The following is an 18,495-nucleotide window of genomic DNA, read 5'->3' on the forward strand; positions in this document are numbered from 1 at the left end:
AGCTAACTTTTAAAATATTGCAAGAACCCTGTTATTGGTTATAATACAGTGCACAATATCCTATTTTTTAAATAAATAATAATTGTTCATGTGCTCCTGAGTTTCCTACTAAGGAACTGAGTTGTGTGAGGAGTGAATGGTGACCAATAACTATCCGAATCCGAGGTTCTCAGCTTCAGTCTGAGGGACCCCCTACCCTGCACAGTTTGACCTATTTTTTGCCCCAGTACACCTGATCCAGCTCACCGGGTAATTATCAAGCTCTTCATGAGCTGGATCAGGTGTGTTGGGGGCAGGGATTGGTGGAACTGTGCAGAGTAGGGGGTCTCCTGGGCTGGAGATGAGAAGCACAGCTCTGAAAGAGGGTTTCTACTCGCTGCTCTCAGTGACCTCCTCTCTCAGACTGGTATTTCAATGCACACAGCATGTATGTGAAGAAAGGAAAGTTATTTAATCTCAGTAATCACTGCATTACAGCGAGCGTTCTGCAGATAGAGGCTGAACTGCAGTGTGGGAGAAGGGTGGTATTTTTTTTTTTTTTGTTCCTAGTAAAAACCATGCCCTCTTAAAAATACAGGTTATATTCTATGAGAAATAGATATTCAAAGGGCTTGTTGAAGGTTTTAAATCAATGTATGGGTTCATTCACTCTAAGATCCTTTAAAAAAGTTTAACTTTTTTATTATCAGTATTGCTTTATATAACCATTAACATAATCCTGACATCCAACATAACAGTACATTCAAAACCCTGGCTGTACTTTTAAACGTTGAGCTACACAATAATCGTGAAGGTCAGAATTGAGAGCCATGATATTATTTAATACTGCTAAAGTAAAAAAATGAATAAATAAATAATAATAATAATAAAATAGTCAAAGCTACAGCAAAACTCTAACATAATCCATTAAAATGATCCCTGTCTAACTTGCATATTTAAAAATTATGCTGCAAAAAAGGCCTTCAGGCTCTTTAAAACCTCAAGGCCGTAGACCACACAGCAGGCAGGCTGGAATAAAGACTAAACACACACAAATCTCTAGTCAAAACCTAAAGAAAAAAAGACAAAACAAGAGGCACTGCTATAAATCTAGAATAAATAACCAGAGCTTTTGCAACCTCTACACCTAAACCTAAGTCTCTACTCTTAGTGACCCCCACTCTCAGACTGGAATTTCAATGCACACAGCATGTATTTGAACAAAGGAAGGTTATTTAATCTCAGTAATCACTGCAGTACAGCGAGTGTTCTGCAGATAAAGGCTGAACTGCAGTGTGGGAGACTGGTGGTCATTTTTTTGTTTTCTAGTGAAACCATGCACTCTTAAAATGCAGGTTCTTTTCTATAAAAAAAAAACAGTCATGCAAAGGGCTTGCTGAAGGTTTAAAATCAACATATGGGTTAATTCACTTTAAAATCTTTAAAACTCTAACATAATTAATTAAAATGATCTCTGTCTAACTTGCATATTCTAAAATTATGCTGCAAAAAGGCCTTCAGGCTCTTTAAAACCTCAAGGCCGTAGACCACACAGCAGGCAGGCTGGGATAAAGACTAAACACACACAAATCTCTAGTCAAAACCCAAAGAAAAAGACGAAACAAGAGGCACTGCTATAAATCTAGGATAAATAACCAGAGCTTTTGCAACCTCTACACCTAAACGCAGGAGTACTTATGGAAGAGTCAATGAGCCAAATGGGCTGCAGGTGCTCCAAGTAATGAGCCAAGGAGGAGCTGTTACTGTTCTAATATAATGGAGAAAGCAGCTGAAAACGTTTTACCAAAAATGTTGCTGTCGCATGGCATCGCTCCACTCAGTTTTTCAGAAAAATAAGACAATCTTTCTTTCTTTTTTCCCCTTTTTTTCTCTTCCTCTCTTGTGCAGCACCATGCTTTAGCTGTAGGTGGAAACACCTACAAAGACTTTTAAAAGACTAAAGTCTGACACCCTCTCACATCTAAAGACACATTTTATAACCAACAAGAAGGGCAATTAATTTTTCTTCAAATTGAGACATAACTTTAATTTTAACTTAAAATTTAATCATAACTTTAAATTATTTTTTTACTTTAAAGCCCTTTTAATTATCTAAAGTGTAGAACATTATTCTTCCTTCCATTTATGGCCAGTTTTTATACTTCAAAAACAGAAGGCTGAGTAAAGAATAATTTTCAGAACTGCGTTTTTTTTTTTTTATTTATCCCAGCTAACATAGAACATTATAAGAACATATGCCACGTTTTATAGAGGTTCTTAGAAGGTTAGCCTGTAACATTGCAGAAATAATGTTCCACGAATGTTCTGAAATAGTCTGCATTGGTTCTTAGTGAAACCCCTATCCCCAGTTAATTGGCAGAAATAAGGGCCTGAGTTTTATCTTTTTTTTTCCTTCTCTATGTTTGTAACAATTAAATAAAATAAAATATAAAAGGACAATAAAATAACTACCACACAGGTATATAAAAAATAACCAGTCGTTTATTAAGAGAATCAAAGCTATAGAGCAAATAAGGTCTAGAACTGAGTGTCTTTGGCAGTACTTTTCACAAAAAAATAGCAGGCTACAATCAACAATAGAGTGTAATATCTTTTCAAAACAGTTTAAAACCTTTTCCAGATACAACAGTACAAATATACAGCGTATAAACACCCAAATGTAAATTTAAGACACCACTTAGAAAGCTAGATTATATACAGTACCCCAATTATTTGAATTACTATCTTTGTCAAAGTTATTATAATTAATTTAACGTTAATTAGTATAACTATAGCTCAGGATTAGATTAAATTTAGGATTAGGATTTTAGATTTTAGTTTAGAATTAGAATTTAGAGTAATATACCCCTTTTTTCTTTCTTTACTTCCTTAATCAGAAATGTACCTTGTTACTTATAGTTGGTTGGCATAGTAAAAATACCACCTTAAATTATATATGTGGGCTAACTTTGAAAAAACACTCAAAACCAACAGAATAAGAAAAGAAAACGGTGCAGGCCTGGTTCGGAGCTGGCGTGCGTTGTGGTCTAAAACTTAAAGGCCGTTTCATTCTAAGGAGCAGAAATAAAAGTTTCAGTGTACCTCAGTGTACCTGCAGCCAGCACGGAGTGTTTTCCCTCGGAGCCCGAGGAACTTTGAGCCACGCGGGGACTCAGAGCGCTATCTGGTTAGCAGTCCTGGTGTTCAGTAAAGGCGGAGAGAGCACAAGTCAGTCCGGAGAACAGTCTTTAGGAGCGGCGCTGTAGCAGAGAGTTCACGGCTAGCATAGAGCAGGCTAATACACTAAGGCACCGTCCACATGAAGCCGGATATTTTTAAAAACGGAGGTTTTTGCCTCCGTTTTTAAAAAATTCTTTGTCCACACGAGCAGCGTTTTCAGAAATATCCCCGTCCACACGGAAACGCCATACCACTCAAAAACGCTTAAATAAACGGGGATTCTCCAGACATTTGGACGTTTTCTCGTCACTCCTCAGCAACAACTACATAATTTTTTAAATTACATTTTTTTTTACCGTTCGCGGTAAGGTTTGTAACGTTACCTCCGGAAAGGAGAATCGGAAAAAACTGCACGCGCATTTCAGTAAGGTCACCTCCGCTGTGTTTGGTAATGTGAGAAACATTAAATTACATGCTATATTATTAATAATTATATTAATAATCCACAAATTGCAAAGAGAACAGAACCAATCCATGTGCTGTCCCTGTTTCAACACACCTGATCCAACTAACAACTAGCTTATCAACTAATTAACTATCTGCCCTAGCTGAGGCGAGCTGAGTAATACAGCAGGAAAACTAGCAGTGTTACTCCAAAACCACAGAGCTAACCTAGCTAACCTTAAGTGAAAAACAACAGAGTCTAAAAGACTTAACGTAAAAATGCTTAATGTGGGGTTTCTTTCCACTGAAGCCTGTTATAAGGACGAATCTTAACGTGACCTAATGTACTAAAACAACAAGCCACAAACACCAAACGTCTTTTTTTTTCACTGCATAATAAACTTAATCAGAATCTATAAACAAATCACTATAACTCACATTACTGACCAGCTGTAAAATCTGGGGAGAGGCTGAGAAGTAAACAGGCTGGATGAGGAGCTCCAGTAGCAGTAAATGGTGTATTTTGAGTTTGCTGGTGTAGCTGTTTGTCTGTCAGTATAATCCAGGGTGTTGTTGGACCAGTATAATCACATACTGTTGTGTAGAACAGACAACACGCCATTATCACTCATCTCAGCTACACTGGTAAAACGTGTTACAGCGTTTAAAGCTGGTTCTGGGTAATGCCGCGCTGTTGGGTCAGAGAGGGTAGTGATATGGATCAGCTGTGTGTAGATATGCTGTAAACGTCCGGAGTTCGCTGGTGTTGCGCCGAAAAGAGTCCCCTCCCGATCTGTAAGCCGAAAAGCAGACATGCGCAGACTTGCTGTGTGACGTCAGCGTTTTCAGAAAGCTCCATTCACCTCGTCCACAAGGCACCGCTGGGAGCGGAGTTTTTAAAAAATCTCCACTTTGGAAGGCGTTTTCGAAAAGACAGAAAACGCAGTTTTCGGGTGGGCGGAAGGCCAAAACGGAGACAAACCTCCGTTTTAAAAAATACCCGGGTTCGTGTGGACGGGTCCTAAGCTACATGTAACCTAGCCGAGCTGGCTAAGCTAACAGGGCTAACAGAACTTACTTGGAGAGTTTTTCCCAGGTTTATCCACCAGCACACTTTCAGTATGGACGTCAGTGTCATTAAAATCACCGGTTATTCAATGTTACTGACTGCTGGTGAATTTAGTTCACCCAGTAAAGAACTTTTCCTCCTCGCCTCTCTGGAGCTGCAACTCCTGCCTCTCTGCCGCTCTCTCTCTCGTGTTGGGCTTGGGCCCCTTCCAATCCTCTACTCCACCCTTCACCTGCGCACTTAACCCTGAGTTGCTCCCTTAATCACTTTTAAGTGACCTTCTTGCATAAAAACAGAAAATAAAATGAATTATGTACTCAATACTGCTTTTGTTTTCTTTTCAAACTATTTACACAAACACAGTGACTATTACGAACATGTTAGTACTCTTTTAAAACATCACTATGAATTTATATGACTTTATTTGTTACTGTATTTATTAGTGTAACTATTTTAGAACTAGGGAGTTTATATTTATTTTTTTAGCCAGGGCTACATTAGTTTTTCTAAGTTAAATCTAAAGATGAAAAATATTATGTTAATAATATTAATGTTAAAAGTAACATTTCCAAAACTAACAATTAAAATATTGACACGAGTGACGTTGCAGTGACGTTATCAGAAATTTATTTAAAAACATTAACAAATAAATACATTCTAAGAATCTCCACCAAACTTGGAAGATTGGATTAAGCAGAAATTAGCTGGGATCTTCCATATGTAAAATTAAAAGAAATGTTAACATGAGTGCATGTAAAAAATTAGTACTATTGTCCCTAAGTGGTCCAGTGGACTAAGGCGCTGCTACTATAAACAGGAGATTGCTGGTTCGAATCCCAGTCATGCAGCTTCCCTTTAGCTGCCGGAGCGCTGAGAAAACATAATTGTCCTTGGTCTCTCTGGGTGGGTAGATTGTGCTATTTACCCTCATCACTCCTAGGGTGACGTTAATCAGCACAAGGCATCTGTGAGCTGATGTATCAGAACCGAGTCGCTGCGCTTTCCTCCAAGCATGCTGCATCAGCAGGAGTTTGAAAAGAGGCAGTGGCTGACTTTATATGTATCAGAGGAGGCATGTGCTAGTCTTCACCCACCTGGTGTTGGGGCATCACTAGTGATAGGGGGACTCCTAATGAATGGTTTGGGTAATTGGCCTTGTAAATTGTAAATAATATGCAGTATATGATAAAAAATAATAATTATTTTATTTTATTTACATTAACTGTATTTTTTTTTCTGGAGAGGGGTCTCAGAAAGACATAAAAAAAATAGAGATCAGTCAGTATGGACAATATAGGCTGATATGTTGTTTCCTAGTTTGAAGCAGCCGATAGTCTCTCAGCACAAACAGCTAGTCTTTTTTCTGCCATCACTTCTGTTTTCCCCCGTCTCCTGAGTGGAGGTTACCTCAAGGTCAGTGCACGATATGAAGGCAATATCTCTCCGATGAGGGGGAGGCCCACAAACACCCTGCCCAGTGTTTTATAATCCACTCTCTATCCATCCATCTCTCTCTCTCTCTCTCTCTCTCTCTCTCTCTCTTTATCCGTGTCTGCAGATGATGACTGCGGGGACGGCAGCGACGAGGCCGGCTGTATCCACGCCTGCTCCAGCGGCCAGTTCCAGTGCTCCACGGGCCGGTGCATCCCCTACCACTGGGCCTGCGATGGAGACAACGACTGCGGCGACTTCAGCGATGAGAACGTGACCTGTGCGGGCTCCGCCGCTGGTAAGAGACCCGTCGCCTTGGCAACGTGCAGCGTGAGTGTGTGGCAGCTCCATTGCTGGAAGGAAAAAGTGCATTTTTCTTTATTAATATATATATATTTTTTCATCTTTTTTTCACAGATTATGAGAAATGTTTAGTTGTTTGAATGAAAATGGCAAACAAAAAAATATATATTTATAATTTAAAATGAACAATAACTATTTTATTTTAAAATGCTGTTCTGAGTTACTATGTGCCAAAATCCTAAGCATCAGAACTCAAGATCAGATCAATATCAAGATAAGATACGCTAATCATACACAAAATAGGGGTTTAAAAAACATTACATTACATTGTATATGCATTACATTGTATTTCAGGGAGGCTTTTAATCAAAGTGGCTTACAAATAACGAGGTACATAATAATAAGAGGGAGTAAAGGTCCAAGGTAGGGGTGTAACAATACACCCTGTTCACAATTAAATTCACAATACTGACTTCATGATTCCATTCGCTGTTTAGTTTTCTTTGACAAACAAGACAAGCGTACATTTAGGCCATTTAGCCAACCCATTTAGTTCAGTTTAGTTCAGTTTCTATTTTGGTCCACTAATAGAAATTCCTTTTTTTTTTTTTTTTGTTTAATTCAGTAGTGCTGGTCTGCGTGCCACTCAGCCCATGAGATCGCTTCACATGTACTCGAACATGACTGATGAGCAAATCAACATAAAGTGTAGGAAGATAACCATCGAGTCCGCCGCTCATAATTGACTCGGTGCGATGTCCCTAATTTGCCGAACACAAGTTTGAAAGTTTCTCTCTTCTCCCACTGCTCGGCGGATCTGATCTTATCTGCGCTCGCTGGAGAACGACCCTGCAGATTTGAATCTTTTAATCTGTTGTAATTACCTTTGAAAGCTGAGACGGGCCCTGCAATGCTTTCAGCTCACTAGCTTGTCACAGAAATGAGGAAGCCATTCATCAAACCGGCTCCTGGCGGAGGCCTTCAGCCCCCTTTGTCAGTCTCCGAGGGCCGGCCCGGCGTACCGCCTCCCATCGCAGGGCTCCGGATCAGCGTGCGGCTCTTGTTCTGCACGTGTGAAGTGCTGCAGACGGTGTTGGAGCAGCAGATCAAGCAAATGGCCCTGCCGCTCACTCTCGCTCTACAGTTTAGCTTTAACACCTGGAACGTGCGGCGGGACAATCGAGAGTCTGCGATGTGCAAACCGCCGGTTAGTAATGGGATCGTTAAACGTGTAAATATGCTGCAGGAGGATTTATTTAGCACCTGCGGATTCTCTGTGTGAGGTGTAAATCATTAATAGACAACCTGCTGCAGAAATCAGTTATTCTGGAATGTGACGTGGTGCTCTAAAGCATGGAGGTTTGCTGATGAGACTGTGTCACTGTCCGTGGTGCTGAAATCCCTCTGTTCTCTATCCTGTAAAAGCTGAGGAACCTCAGGAAAACTTTACTGTTTGAGCGTATAGTGAGCGTATAGGGCAGGGGTCGGTATGGGCCAGATGTGGCCCGCAAGCATTCAACATCTGGCCTGTGAGGTTGATTGAACTATAATGAATAATAATTAAAGAATAATAAATAAAAAAAAACTAAAATGTTTCTTTGGAGAGCTTTTGTTTATATTCCTCCCCTGTCTCTCTGTCGCACTTGGCGCACTTGGTAGTTTCCACCCATTTTTGTTTTTTCGCTCGTTCTCCGCCACTCTATCTCCTTATAAGGGAGTTTTTTTCCCCCGGCCGTGTCCCAATTCACTAGCCAGGGCAGCAGTAGTGTATTGGATCGTGACCCTGATGACACAGGTTCGATCCCATGTGAGGAGCGTTGTGTTTTGTTTATTTATTATTTTTTACCTTTTTTTTCGGGTTTACCTGCTTTGAGATCAACTGTTCTGCAATTGGGTTCAACAACCCTCTGGGCTGGAGAGCTACTAGTCAGTAGCACTTAATCCCATTACACTTCACTTTCCAAAACAGATTTTTTATTTATTTTTTGGCCTTGGAAAATGGCTTGGAAATTATCTGGCCCACGGCCAAACCTAATTGCTGACCCCTGGTATAGGAAAAAAAATTAATATTTATAATAATTAAAATTTGTTTTTTTTAATCATAGCAATAATACTGTATAAATAATATATTTCATTAAAACTTCAGTAGCTCAGAACATTTCAATATTCTACTTTAAAAAAGCATCAAAACTACCCTGAGATATTATAATACAGTAAATCTACCCTAAAATATACCATTATTACTGTCATCTTCCTAAAAATGCTGTTAAAAAAGTAAAAGCATTTAAACAAAAAGTAATAACCCTTCTATAAATGTGATTTCAGCCATAATAATCATTTTAGATTATACAGTAACTGTTTTCTTGGCTTTATTAACTTCACTATAATCTGATTTAATGTTCAGAAATGCCACCCAACACTGATTTGGCTGGACGATGCCATGCTGCATGTTGTTTCTCCTGCCTCAGGCTTGCCCCCTGTGGAGTGCAGTAGTGAGGAGTTCCACTGTCTTGCTGACGGCACGTGCATCCCTGAGCGCTGGCGCTGCGATGGGGACAAAGACTGCGAGGATGGCAGTGATGAAGGCAACTGTGAGGGAATCAAGAGGATGTGTGACCCGCAAGCAAAGTTCACCTGCAAAGACTCGGGTGAGTGAAGGATTTGTGTGCTACTAAAGAGAGTGACAGTGTGTACGACCTTTACTGAGTGCAGCAGGATTGTTGGTATATTGGTATATAATATTAATGTAATGGAAGTCTGTAGAATGAAAACGTGTGTTTTGCTAAACGGATTGACCAAGAAAAGACAGTGGGATTTTTTTAACAGGAAAAAAGTCCTGAAATGTACTCGAAATCTACTCAGTCTCTCTGAATGAATAAAATGATGTAGTTTGTTAATAAATCATGCAGCGTGTCTCGCAGAGATAGCTTTATCAATGGGTATCTTAGCATCTGTATATTAAAAAAGCTGCATAGGAAATTAAAGAAGAAATAAAAAAGGAAAATGATTTGATCCTCTAACAAATCTTACCTGTAGTATCTCTCTTACTCATAATCTCTCTCACTCGCTTTACTCACCTATCTAATGTTTTTTTTTTTTGGAGAAAAATGTGTCTAGATTAATATCCAGGACTATATATATATATATATATGCGTTTTTTAGACTTACAGTTTTAGTTACTTAGATGCCCGACGATGGATGGATGGATGGATGGATGGATGGATTGGATGATGGATGGATGGATTGGCTGATGGATGGATGGATGGATGGATGGATGGATTGGCTGATGGATGGATGGATTGGAAGATGGATGGATGCATGGATGGATGAAATGATGGATGGATGGGAGGATGGATTCTGATCAATTTGTTATATTTTCGTGAATCCCTGTGTCACTATTATATTCATAGTTTGCTTATACATGTGGATGGATGGATAGATAGATTGGCTGATTGATGAATTGGCTGATGGATGGATGGATGGATTGAAAGATGGATGGATGCATGGATGGATGAAATGATGGATGGATGAGAGGATGGATTATGGTCAATTTGTTAAATTTTGGTGAATCTCTTTGTCACTATTATATTTATAGTTTGCTTTTACAGATGGATGGATGAATGGATGGACGGATTGGATGATGGATGGATGGATTGGATGATGGATGAGTGGATTGGATGATGGATGGATGGATTGGATGATGGATGGATGGATGGATGGATGGATGGATTCTGGTCAATTTGTTACATTTTGGTGAATCCCTGTTACACAATAATATATTTGCAGTTTGCTTATACATGTGGATGGATGGATGGATGGATGGATGGATGGATGGGTGGATGGATTGGCTGATGGATGGTTGGATTGGATGATGGATGGATGAAATGATGGATGGATGGATGAGAGGATGGATTCTGGTTAGTTTGTTACATTTTGGTGAATCCTGTGTAACTATTATATTTATAGTTTGATTATACAGATGGATGGGTGGATTGATAGATTGGCTGATGGATGGATGAAATGATGGATGAATGGGAGGATGGATTCTGGCCAATTTGTTACATTTTGGTGAATCTCCATGTCACTATAACATTCATAGTTTGCTTATATGTGTGGGTGGATAGATGGATGGATGGATAGATGGATGGATAGATAGATAAATAGATGGATGGATGGATAGATGGATGGGTGGATAGATGGATGGATGAAATGATGGATGGATGGGAGGATGGATTTTGGTCAATTTGTTTCATTTTGGTGAATCTCCATGTCACTAAAACATTCATTGTTTTGCTTATATGTGTGGGTGGATAGCTAGATGGATGGATGGGTGGATGGGTGGATGGATGGATGGATGGATGGATGGATGGTTAGATGGATAGATAGATATCCTCCTGACACAAGTTTTTAAAATTATAGTAAAAAAATGTTAATGACATTTTTTTTACTATACTGCAAGACAATATCGTAATAGCCAACTGTATTAATATATTATGGTATAATCTGTATTTATATGTGTTTAGTTTGTATTCTTTGTCTCGTACTGTACCGTTTAGCAGTGGGTTATTAAGGTCGAGCTGGGACACTAACGCTGTTTTTTAGGCAGGTTATTTATTCCAGCGTTCTCCTTGCCTTCTCTCTCTCTCTCTCTCTCTCTCTCTCTCTCTCTCTCTCTCTCTGTGTACCTTGCTTTTGCTTTAGATGCTCATATTCACATATCCACAGTCTGTTATTTGTATAGGGAATATCAATATGCTTACCTGGAAATACCCAATTAGGTTTGACAGCTTGATTTATTCCTGGGTTTTCCCGGGTGTTTCGTCTCTAGGGAAGTGCATCAGTAAAAGCTGGGTCTGCGATGGTGACAACGACTGCGAGGATCGCTCAGATGAGGAATCGTGCAAGTTGTCTGTCTGCAGCCCCCCCACGCAGGCCTGCGCCAACGACACCTCCGTCTGCCTGCCCCCCCACAAGATCTGCGATGGGCGGAGAGACTGCGCCGACCAATCGGACGAAGGCCCTTTTTGCGGTGAGTGCGTGTGAAGCCTGCTGTCTCTCAGCTCGGTGGATTTTCAGAAATGTGCCTAGACAACAGCACCAGGCCTGTCGGGGGATAAATCAGCAGCAGCGCCCCCGTAAACACGCAACCTCGTCAAATAAATGGATTCACAGTTACACTGTGCGTTAGACAAAGTCATTCTTCACTACACTTCACTGTGGAGAGCTTTATGATTTCTTTGTCACCTTTGACTTTGAGCTCTTTGTGTCTTCGGTTTCAAGCTTCAAATGAAAATGTATCATTGTGAAAAAAATAGATCACTTGTTAATAACCCAGGTCTAAAAGTGCAAAGTATTATTTAATACATGTTTCTCTAGTTAAAAATAATGATGTGAAAATACACAAGAGGCCAGAGTCATTACTTTAACTTCCCAGAAAAAAAAAGAAAAAAAAAGTCTCAGTAGGTGGACTATGTGGCCCTAAAGTAATATCACTAACATTGTTGACTTGAAAGAAAATGAAAAAAATCCTGCTGATTTCAGGACTTTTTCTAAATTCATGATATTACTCTGTCATGATTTAGTGTGCACAATATGATATTGCAAACCATTATGGGTCAATATTTAAAGGTGCATCAGGCAAACAACACAACACACAACAACACTGGGCAATTATTATTATTATTTTTTTTTTTTACTTTTTTTTTACTTAAATAAGTAAATAAATAAATAATACATTTTCTCTGTGTAGTGGTGAAGTGGACATTAAACTTCTTATAATCACTTTTAATTCAGCTTATAACATTGATGATTATCAGCTAGTGTAATTGAATACACTTTATTCACTGTCAGATAAAGTAGGTATTTTTGATACATGTAAACTCTTTAGAGTTTATCAGTCACCACCTGTGTTAGTGAGCCAGTATTACATAAAATTGCATCTGTGCGTGACACTGAAAATAGGTACATGAATAAATAAATATATATAAATAAAGTGTGATCTCTGAGATTTGCCCAGTACTAAATACTATTGCATTGTGTGGCCTTGATTCTTTATTATCTACAGTGCATAACTGAAAAGATGAAACTAAAATTAAACTAAAACTAAAATATGGCAGTTAAAAGAGCAGCAGTCTGTCTGGATAAACCGGAGTGTGTGTTCAGATTAATACAGGCTGTGTTAAGCTGAGAGGACCTTCTGTTTGTGTTAGTACTTAATATCCCAGAGGGCTCTCTCTTCACTCCTCTTTTGTACTATATCCTTGATCTGTTGCAGTTTGATGAAAGGCAGCACATGTTCTAGACGAGACCTCTTGTCTGTGTGTTTGTCTGTGTGTGTGTCTGTGTGTGTGTGTGGGAAGATGGTGAAGATGGCCTGACTGAAATTGCAAATGATGATGTGTTTGCTTCAGTAGCCATCACTGGGGAGAGAGTCCCGGGAGAGCGGGCAGCGTGTAATCCTTTAGAGTCGGACAAGGCAAACATTTCAGTACATTCCTGAACGTTACCAGACAAAGCCCGTGGGAGTCGGCCGGGCCGGAGCAGGAATTATCAGTCTGAAAGGAGCCGGCATGGCACAGCCACCTTGCTGCCAATTAGATCGTACAGCGCCGTACCTTGAGGGGCCGACTGAAGTGAGCGAGCGCAGCAATCCCGTTCCCTGCCGTAACCTCTGGGAGGAGACTGTCCTGCTCCTCCATGGACTCAGGGCCCCCCGTGGAGAAAATTAAATTCTTTCCTGTCTTTCATCTTAATCACTCCAAGAGAAGTCCTTGGGACAATGTCATTTTCAGCTCTTTATATATATATATATATATATATATATATATATATATATATATATATATATATATATATATATATATATATTGAGGATCAGGTGCCTTAATAAGAGCAAAGGATTGTCCATTAGAGATCGTCACAGAAGAATGAGAAGAGAAGAGCGAATAAAAAAAGGATTTAGTATTATACCTGAAAGAAGATGATGTACCTCAACTAAGTCTTAACTTTCATTTGTCTCGAGTCTTTGGAAGTAATAAAGAGACATCTTACATTTCCAAGACAGACTAATCATGATGGTTATCTCAGTGGAGTTAGACAATGATATTTGATTATATATAGCTCTGGGACAAAAAAAAAAAAAAACAGAAAACATTTAAAAATTGGATTAAAAAATGAATGATTACAAACCATCAAACCAAGCTGAACTGCTTGCATTTTTGCACTAGGAGTAAAGGCATAAAAATGATCCAAAAGCAAGCCAAGATGCATGAAAACTGTTGTAAAAAAAAAAGAAAACAGGGTTATTCCACCAAATATTGATTTCTGAACTCTTCAAACTTAAAACATACGAATACGAACTTGTTTTCTTTGCATTATTTAAGGTCTTTAAGTTCTGCATCCGATTTCCTGTTCCTATTTCCTGTTTCCTGTTCCTGAATACTAATCACATTCACCTGTATCATATTAAATACATGTTTCTTACTGTACAGACTGTCTTACCCTTTGTAAAGTGTTGCCCATTCCATACCAACACTGTTTCATGTACGTATTTAATGTGCTGATCTCAGCTTGTCCTTCAGCTTGTCAGTTTTGCTTCTTGGTATGTCGCTTTGATTGGTTGCCTGCTTGTTTGTTTCCTTGGTTTTGGGGTCTCAGCTGTTTTCTGACTACTCTCTACTCTCTACTCTCTTTTATCCATGTCCAGTTTAATTGCTACAGTGCTTGTTCTCTGGATTACAACAGACAGTATATCTACTCTGTTAGTTTAGAGACATTCCCTGATATTGTGTGGCTCAGAAATACCCCACAGTTCTAATTTTTTATTCTTATAAACTATGTTTTCCTAAAATATAGGCAGTCCTTTGTTCAATAAAGGGGAGTCTGATGATTTTCTCATTGGCACTGTTCTGTTCTTCTGTTTTTCCAGATAAGTGCTTGCAGGGTAACGGAGGCTGCAGTCATCAATGTGCAGTGGTTCCCAGTAAAGGAGCAGTGTGCTCCTGCCCTGCTGGACTCCACCTGGGCTCAGACAACAAGACCTGCGAGGTGGTAGACTATTGCTCCAGACACCTGAAGTGCAGTCAGACATGCGAGCAGTTCAAGACCACCGTGAAGTGCTCCTGTTACCCCGGCTGGAGACTAGGACCAGATGGAGAGAACTGCTTTAGCACAGGTAACCAACGCAATCAAGCTTGTCTAATAATTATTACCAACAAATTGCACTTCTGTTTTTAACTGTTTCTCATTCTAACTCCAGATATTTGCACACTTACTTACTTACTTACTTACATACTTTGTCAGCCAATCACGCACAGCATACTCTCAACCAGAAACGACTGTCCACCTAGGGACTGCCTCAGGCACTGAGAAGTTGACCCAGCACAGAGCGCCAATGCATATCTGGACACACAGTCACACACCAGAGCAAACCTGATCTCTATGTTTTTTTGTTTGGACAGTGTGTCTTCCTTTAATTTACACCCACCATCAGTAGTCACAGCTCTGATGGTGATGGTGGGTATAAATAAGAGGAAGACACACAGTGGGGGTTATACATGTATATGGATTATATAAATATAAATGGATTAATAGTCAATTAGTTTTTTTTTTTCCCTTTAAAGCCAAATTTGAATGAAAAATAACATTTACACAGTTGTTTCCCATGAATCAAAAAGATCTGCTAGCTTGAACATGTTTGATGCTTATTTTATTTTTATTTTTTTTATAGCTATTTAGTCTTTTACGTCTAACAAGTTTTGCAAGTCATAAAGTTATCCAAAAGCAGTGTGTAAGACTGGTGGAGGAGAACATGCCAAGATGTATACAACCGTGAATAAAAAGCCAGGGTTCTTCCACCAAATATTGATTTGAAAACTTTATGAATATGAACTTGTTCTCTTTGCATTGTTTGAGGTCTGAAAGTTTTGCATTGTTTTTGTTATTTCAGCCACTTCTCTCATTTTCTGCAAATAAATGCTCTAGATGACAATATTTTTATTTGAAATTTGGCGAAATTGTTGACCGTAGTTTATAGAATAAAACAGCAATATTCCTTTTACTCAAACGTATACCTATAAATAGCAAAATCAGAGAAACTGATTCAGAAACAGAGGTGGTCTCTCTCTCTCTCTCTCTCTCTCTCTATATATATATATATATATATATATATATATATATATAATAATAATAATAATAATGTGATTTACTATAAAGTCCAAGAAGCTCAAGCTTGTAGAAGGCAACACTACAATGCTACAGTACATGCTGCACATCTCTCCCTGTATAAATCTAGCAAAGTAGCACATTTTGTCTAATAATCTCATTTGATATCAAGCTTGTTAATGAATTCTTAGCAGAGTTACACGCATTCCGGGCTTTATGTGGCGGATGCGTTCACAGCGCTGAGCAATAAAAGGAGCAATAATCCAATGACAGCAGGATCCACAATCAGGAGGCTCCCAGTGAGAAGCTAATGTCTTTACAGCAGCATGCCTGCCAAACGCTTTTAAATTGTTTCAGGGAATCAAATTTGGGTCATTAGTCAGTGGATGACAATGAGCATCAGTGTGATATACTGTAGGCCGTGAAGCATATGCAGCGAGAAGCTGGCGCCTGTTTCAGAGCGCCGCCGTATTTATTGCTCCCGTGGGATCTTGCGTAACATCTCTGGGTTTGAGAAGATCGGTCATGTGTGGAGGTGGAAGGTGGAAGGGAGATGGTTGATGGCTCTGCTCAGATCCAGTGGCTGTCTAATTGTGCTGTACATGTGGAGGCTTTAGCTGTCTTCTTTTCGCTCTTTCCACTGTGTCAGATCCCTTTGAAGCCTTCATTATCTTCTCCATCCGGCACGAGATCAGAAGGATAGACCTTCACAAGCGTGACTACAACCTGCTGGTGCCCGGGCTGAGGAACACCATCGCTCTGGACTTCCACTTCAACCGCAGCCTGCTCTACTGGACCGACGTGGTGGAGGACAAGATCTACAGGGGCAGGCTCTCAGATACTGGAGGTAGATGATCATCACAATATTATAGAAAGCCACCTTAGAGACCTGAGCCTGTATTTACAGGATTTCATATGGTTATGAATGGATTCTGATTATTGATAAGCAGATAAGCACCACTACTCTGTGGTGTACTATGTGATGCTATGTAATCTACTATGTGACACACGGTTGTGTTCAAAATTATTTAAACCCCACTGCAGTAAAGTGTTTAAGCAAGTTTAACTTTTTTTTTTATCTTTATATTGTTCACAATCAGATCAAAAAGGAACTTGTATAATAAACAAATGCAACTTAAATTGCAACAATATTTTTATATCAATTAATATACCAGCAAATATTATTTGTGTGATTTTGACAAAATTATTCAACCCCTAAAAGGGTAAATAAACCCCTGACATAAATGCAAAAACAATGGGAGGAGAAGTTTGGGAGGGGCACTGGGTGATGTATGGGTTTAGCGGTATGGCAGAAGGGAGAGCTGATTGGCTGAACTGCAGCAGCAGCAGTGTGCCTCTGATAGTGGTGAAACACAGTTGGTTGGATGACAGCAGGGGGGCGGTATTATCGATTGACTGATCTGCATATTGTGATGTGTCTGCATACCAAAGGACACGGATATATATATATATATATATATATATATATATTTTTTTTTTTTTTACGTTAGGAAAGGTTTATAAAAAACAATAAGGACTGGTATGTTTTATTACTTCAAAGGAATTTCATCTATTAATTAAAAAAATATATAGTTTAGGCTTCAGAAGCTCTTAAAAGAGTACCACTCTCAAGAACAGAATGTTGCATTTGTCTATTATATAAGTCCTAATTTGATCTGATTGTTAACAAAAAAAATAAAAAAATAAATGTGAAACATGATAAAGCCCTTTACTGACATGGGAGTTGAATAATTTTGCACATAGCTGTATGAAATGATCTACCCTTTGCTATTAAGACTTATTAATATAATAGTATACAATAGAATATAATATATATTTATTATATAGGAAATGCAATAATAAGAACCAGGTTTTCTTAGTTTTAAACCTGATCCAGCTCTGATTATTATTTAGTACGTTGTGTCACTGCTGTAGACGTGTGATAGACATTTCCTCCACCAGCAGCAGCATGAATGCGCTTTTTAGAAGGTCAGAAAGCAGTTGGAGTCTGCTGTGTGGATCTTTTTCACAGTGGAACATAAAAACTTGTAATGTCTGCAGTGCTCGTGTTTTGGCAGCTTCACACTTCTTGTCTATTTTCCGCGATTTACAGCAAGACACTTGCTGTCAACACCAAATATAGTGGAAGTACAATATTTTACAGGTGGCAGATCCACATTGCTTCTAGTTTAAAACCTCCATTCAAAAATGATAAAAAAAAAGATATTGTGTCACAGTACAATATTTTATGTAATATTTTATGTGAGTTATCCCTATATTAATCAAAAGTTGTTAATGCATATTCATTTTGGGAAACCGCCTATTTTTGTTCCTTATGTCTGATTTAAATACTAAAACTAGTGTATAGTATATTATAGCTATACTATATAACGTTTTAAATTCAAAGAAAAAAAAAAAATAACATTACCATTTTGAAATGATCAAGAATATAAAATATCTCACCACAACATTTAAAATTGAGAACTCAAGAAACTTTAACGTCTTAAACGTCTTAATAACACGCTTAGCACAACATTTATTCCACAAAACAGTAATGGCGTAACATTTGGAATTGCTTAAAGACTTTAACATTTGAAATGCATGAAGTAACTTTGATCACTATAGTGAGTTTCTGCTAGAATGTGCTTTTTCTCAGTCACACAAACCCAGTGAGCCAGAACATAATTGTATATCTGAAGTAGAGCTGCAAAAATTTGTTGATATAATCGAGAATGTTGACTAATTTTTATTGTGTAGCCCCACGCAAAATACTGGAAATAGAAACACAATGGGAGAAGAGTAATGGCTAAATTATACAGTTCACACTCACCTCTGCCTACGTCTCTAAAAGTGCCCAAATACAACAGATTGCACACTTCCTCTCTAAATTGCAGCACTTTTAAAAGCGCATTTAAATGTTTTGAATT

General features: G+C 38.7%; 1 protein-coding gene across 5 annotated transcripts in view; it reads left to right on the top strand.

Moving 5' to 3' along the window:
* lrp1bb (low density lipoprotein receptor-related protein 1Bb) overlaps positions 1-18,495 on the top strand; it is a 503,881-nt gene that overhangs the window by 275,450 nt on the left and 209,936 nt on the right. For all 5 annotated transcript variants that reach the window (XR_007441266.1, XM_049485229.1, XM_049485230.1 and 2 more), the window contains 5 exons: positions 6,231-6,401; positions 8,875-9,054; positions 11,235-11,435; positions 14,334-14,579; positions 16,218-16,415. Coding sequence is in view for 4 of the 5 variants with exons in the window: in XM_049485229.1 (XP_049341186.1) it covers positions 6,231-6,401; positions 8,875-9,054; positions 11,235-11,435; positions 14,334-14,579; positions 16,218-16,415 (996 nt within the window). In the remaining variant the exon portion in view is untranslated. The remainder of the gene's footprint in view (positions 1-6,230; positions 6,402-8,874; positions 9,055-11,234; positions 11,436-14,333; positions 14,580-16,217; positions 16,416-18,495) is intronic.

The sequence above is a fragment of the Astyanax mexicanus genome, chromosome 11, assembly GCF_023375975.1.
Source record: "Astyanax mexicanus isolate ESR-SI-001 chromosome 11, AstMex3_surface, whole genome shotgun sequence".
In the NCBI taxonomy this organism is placed as follows: domain Eukaryota; kingdom Metazoa; phylum Chordata; class Actinopteri; order Characiformes; family Acestrorhamphidae; genus Astyanax; species Astyanax mexicanus.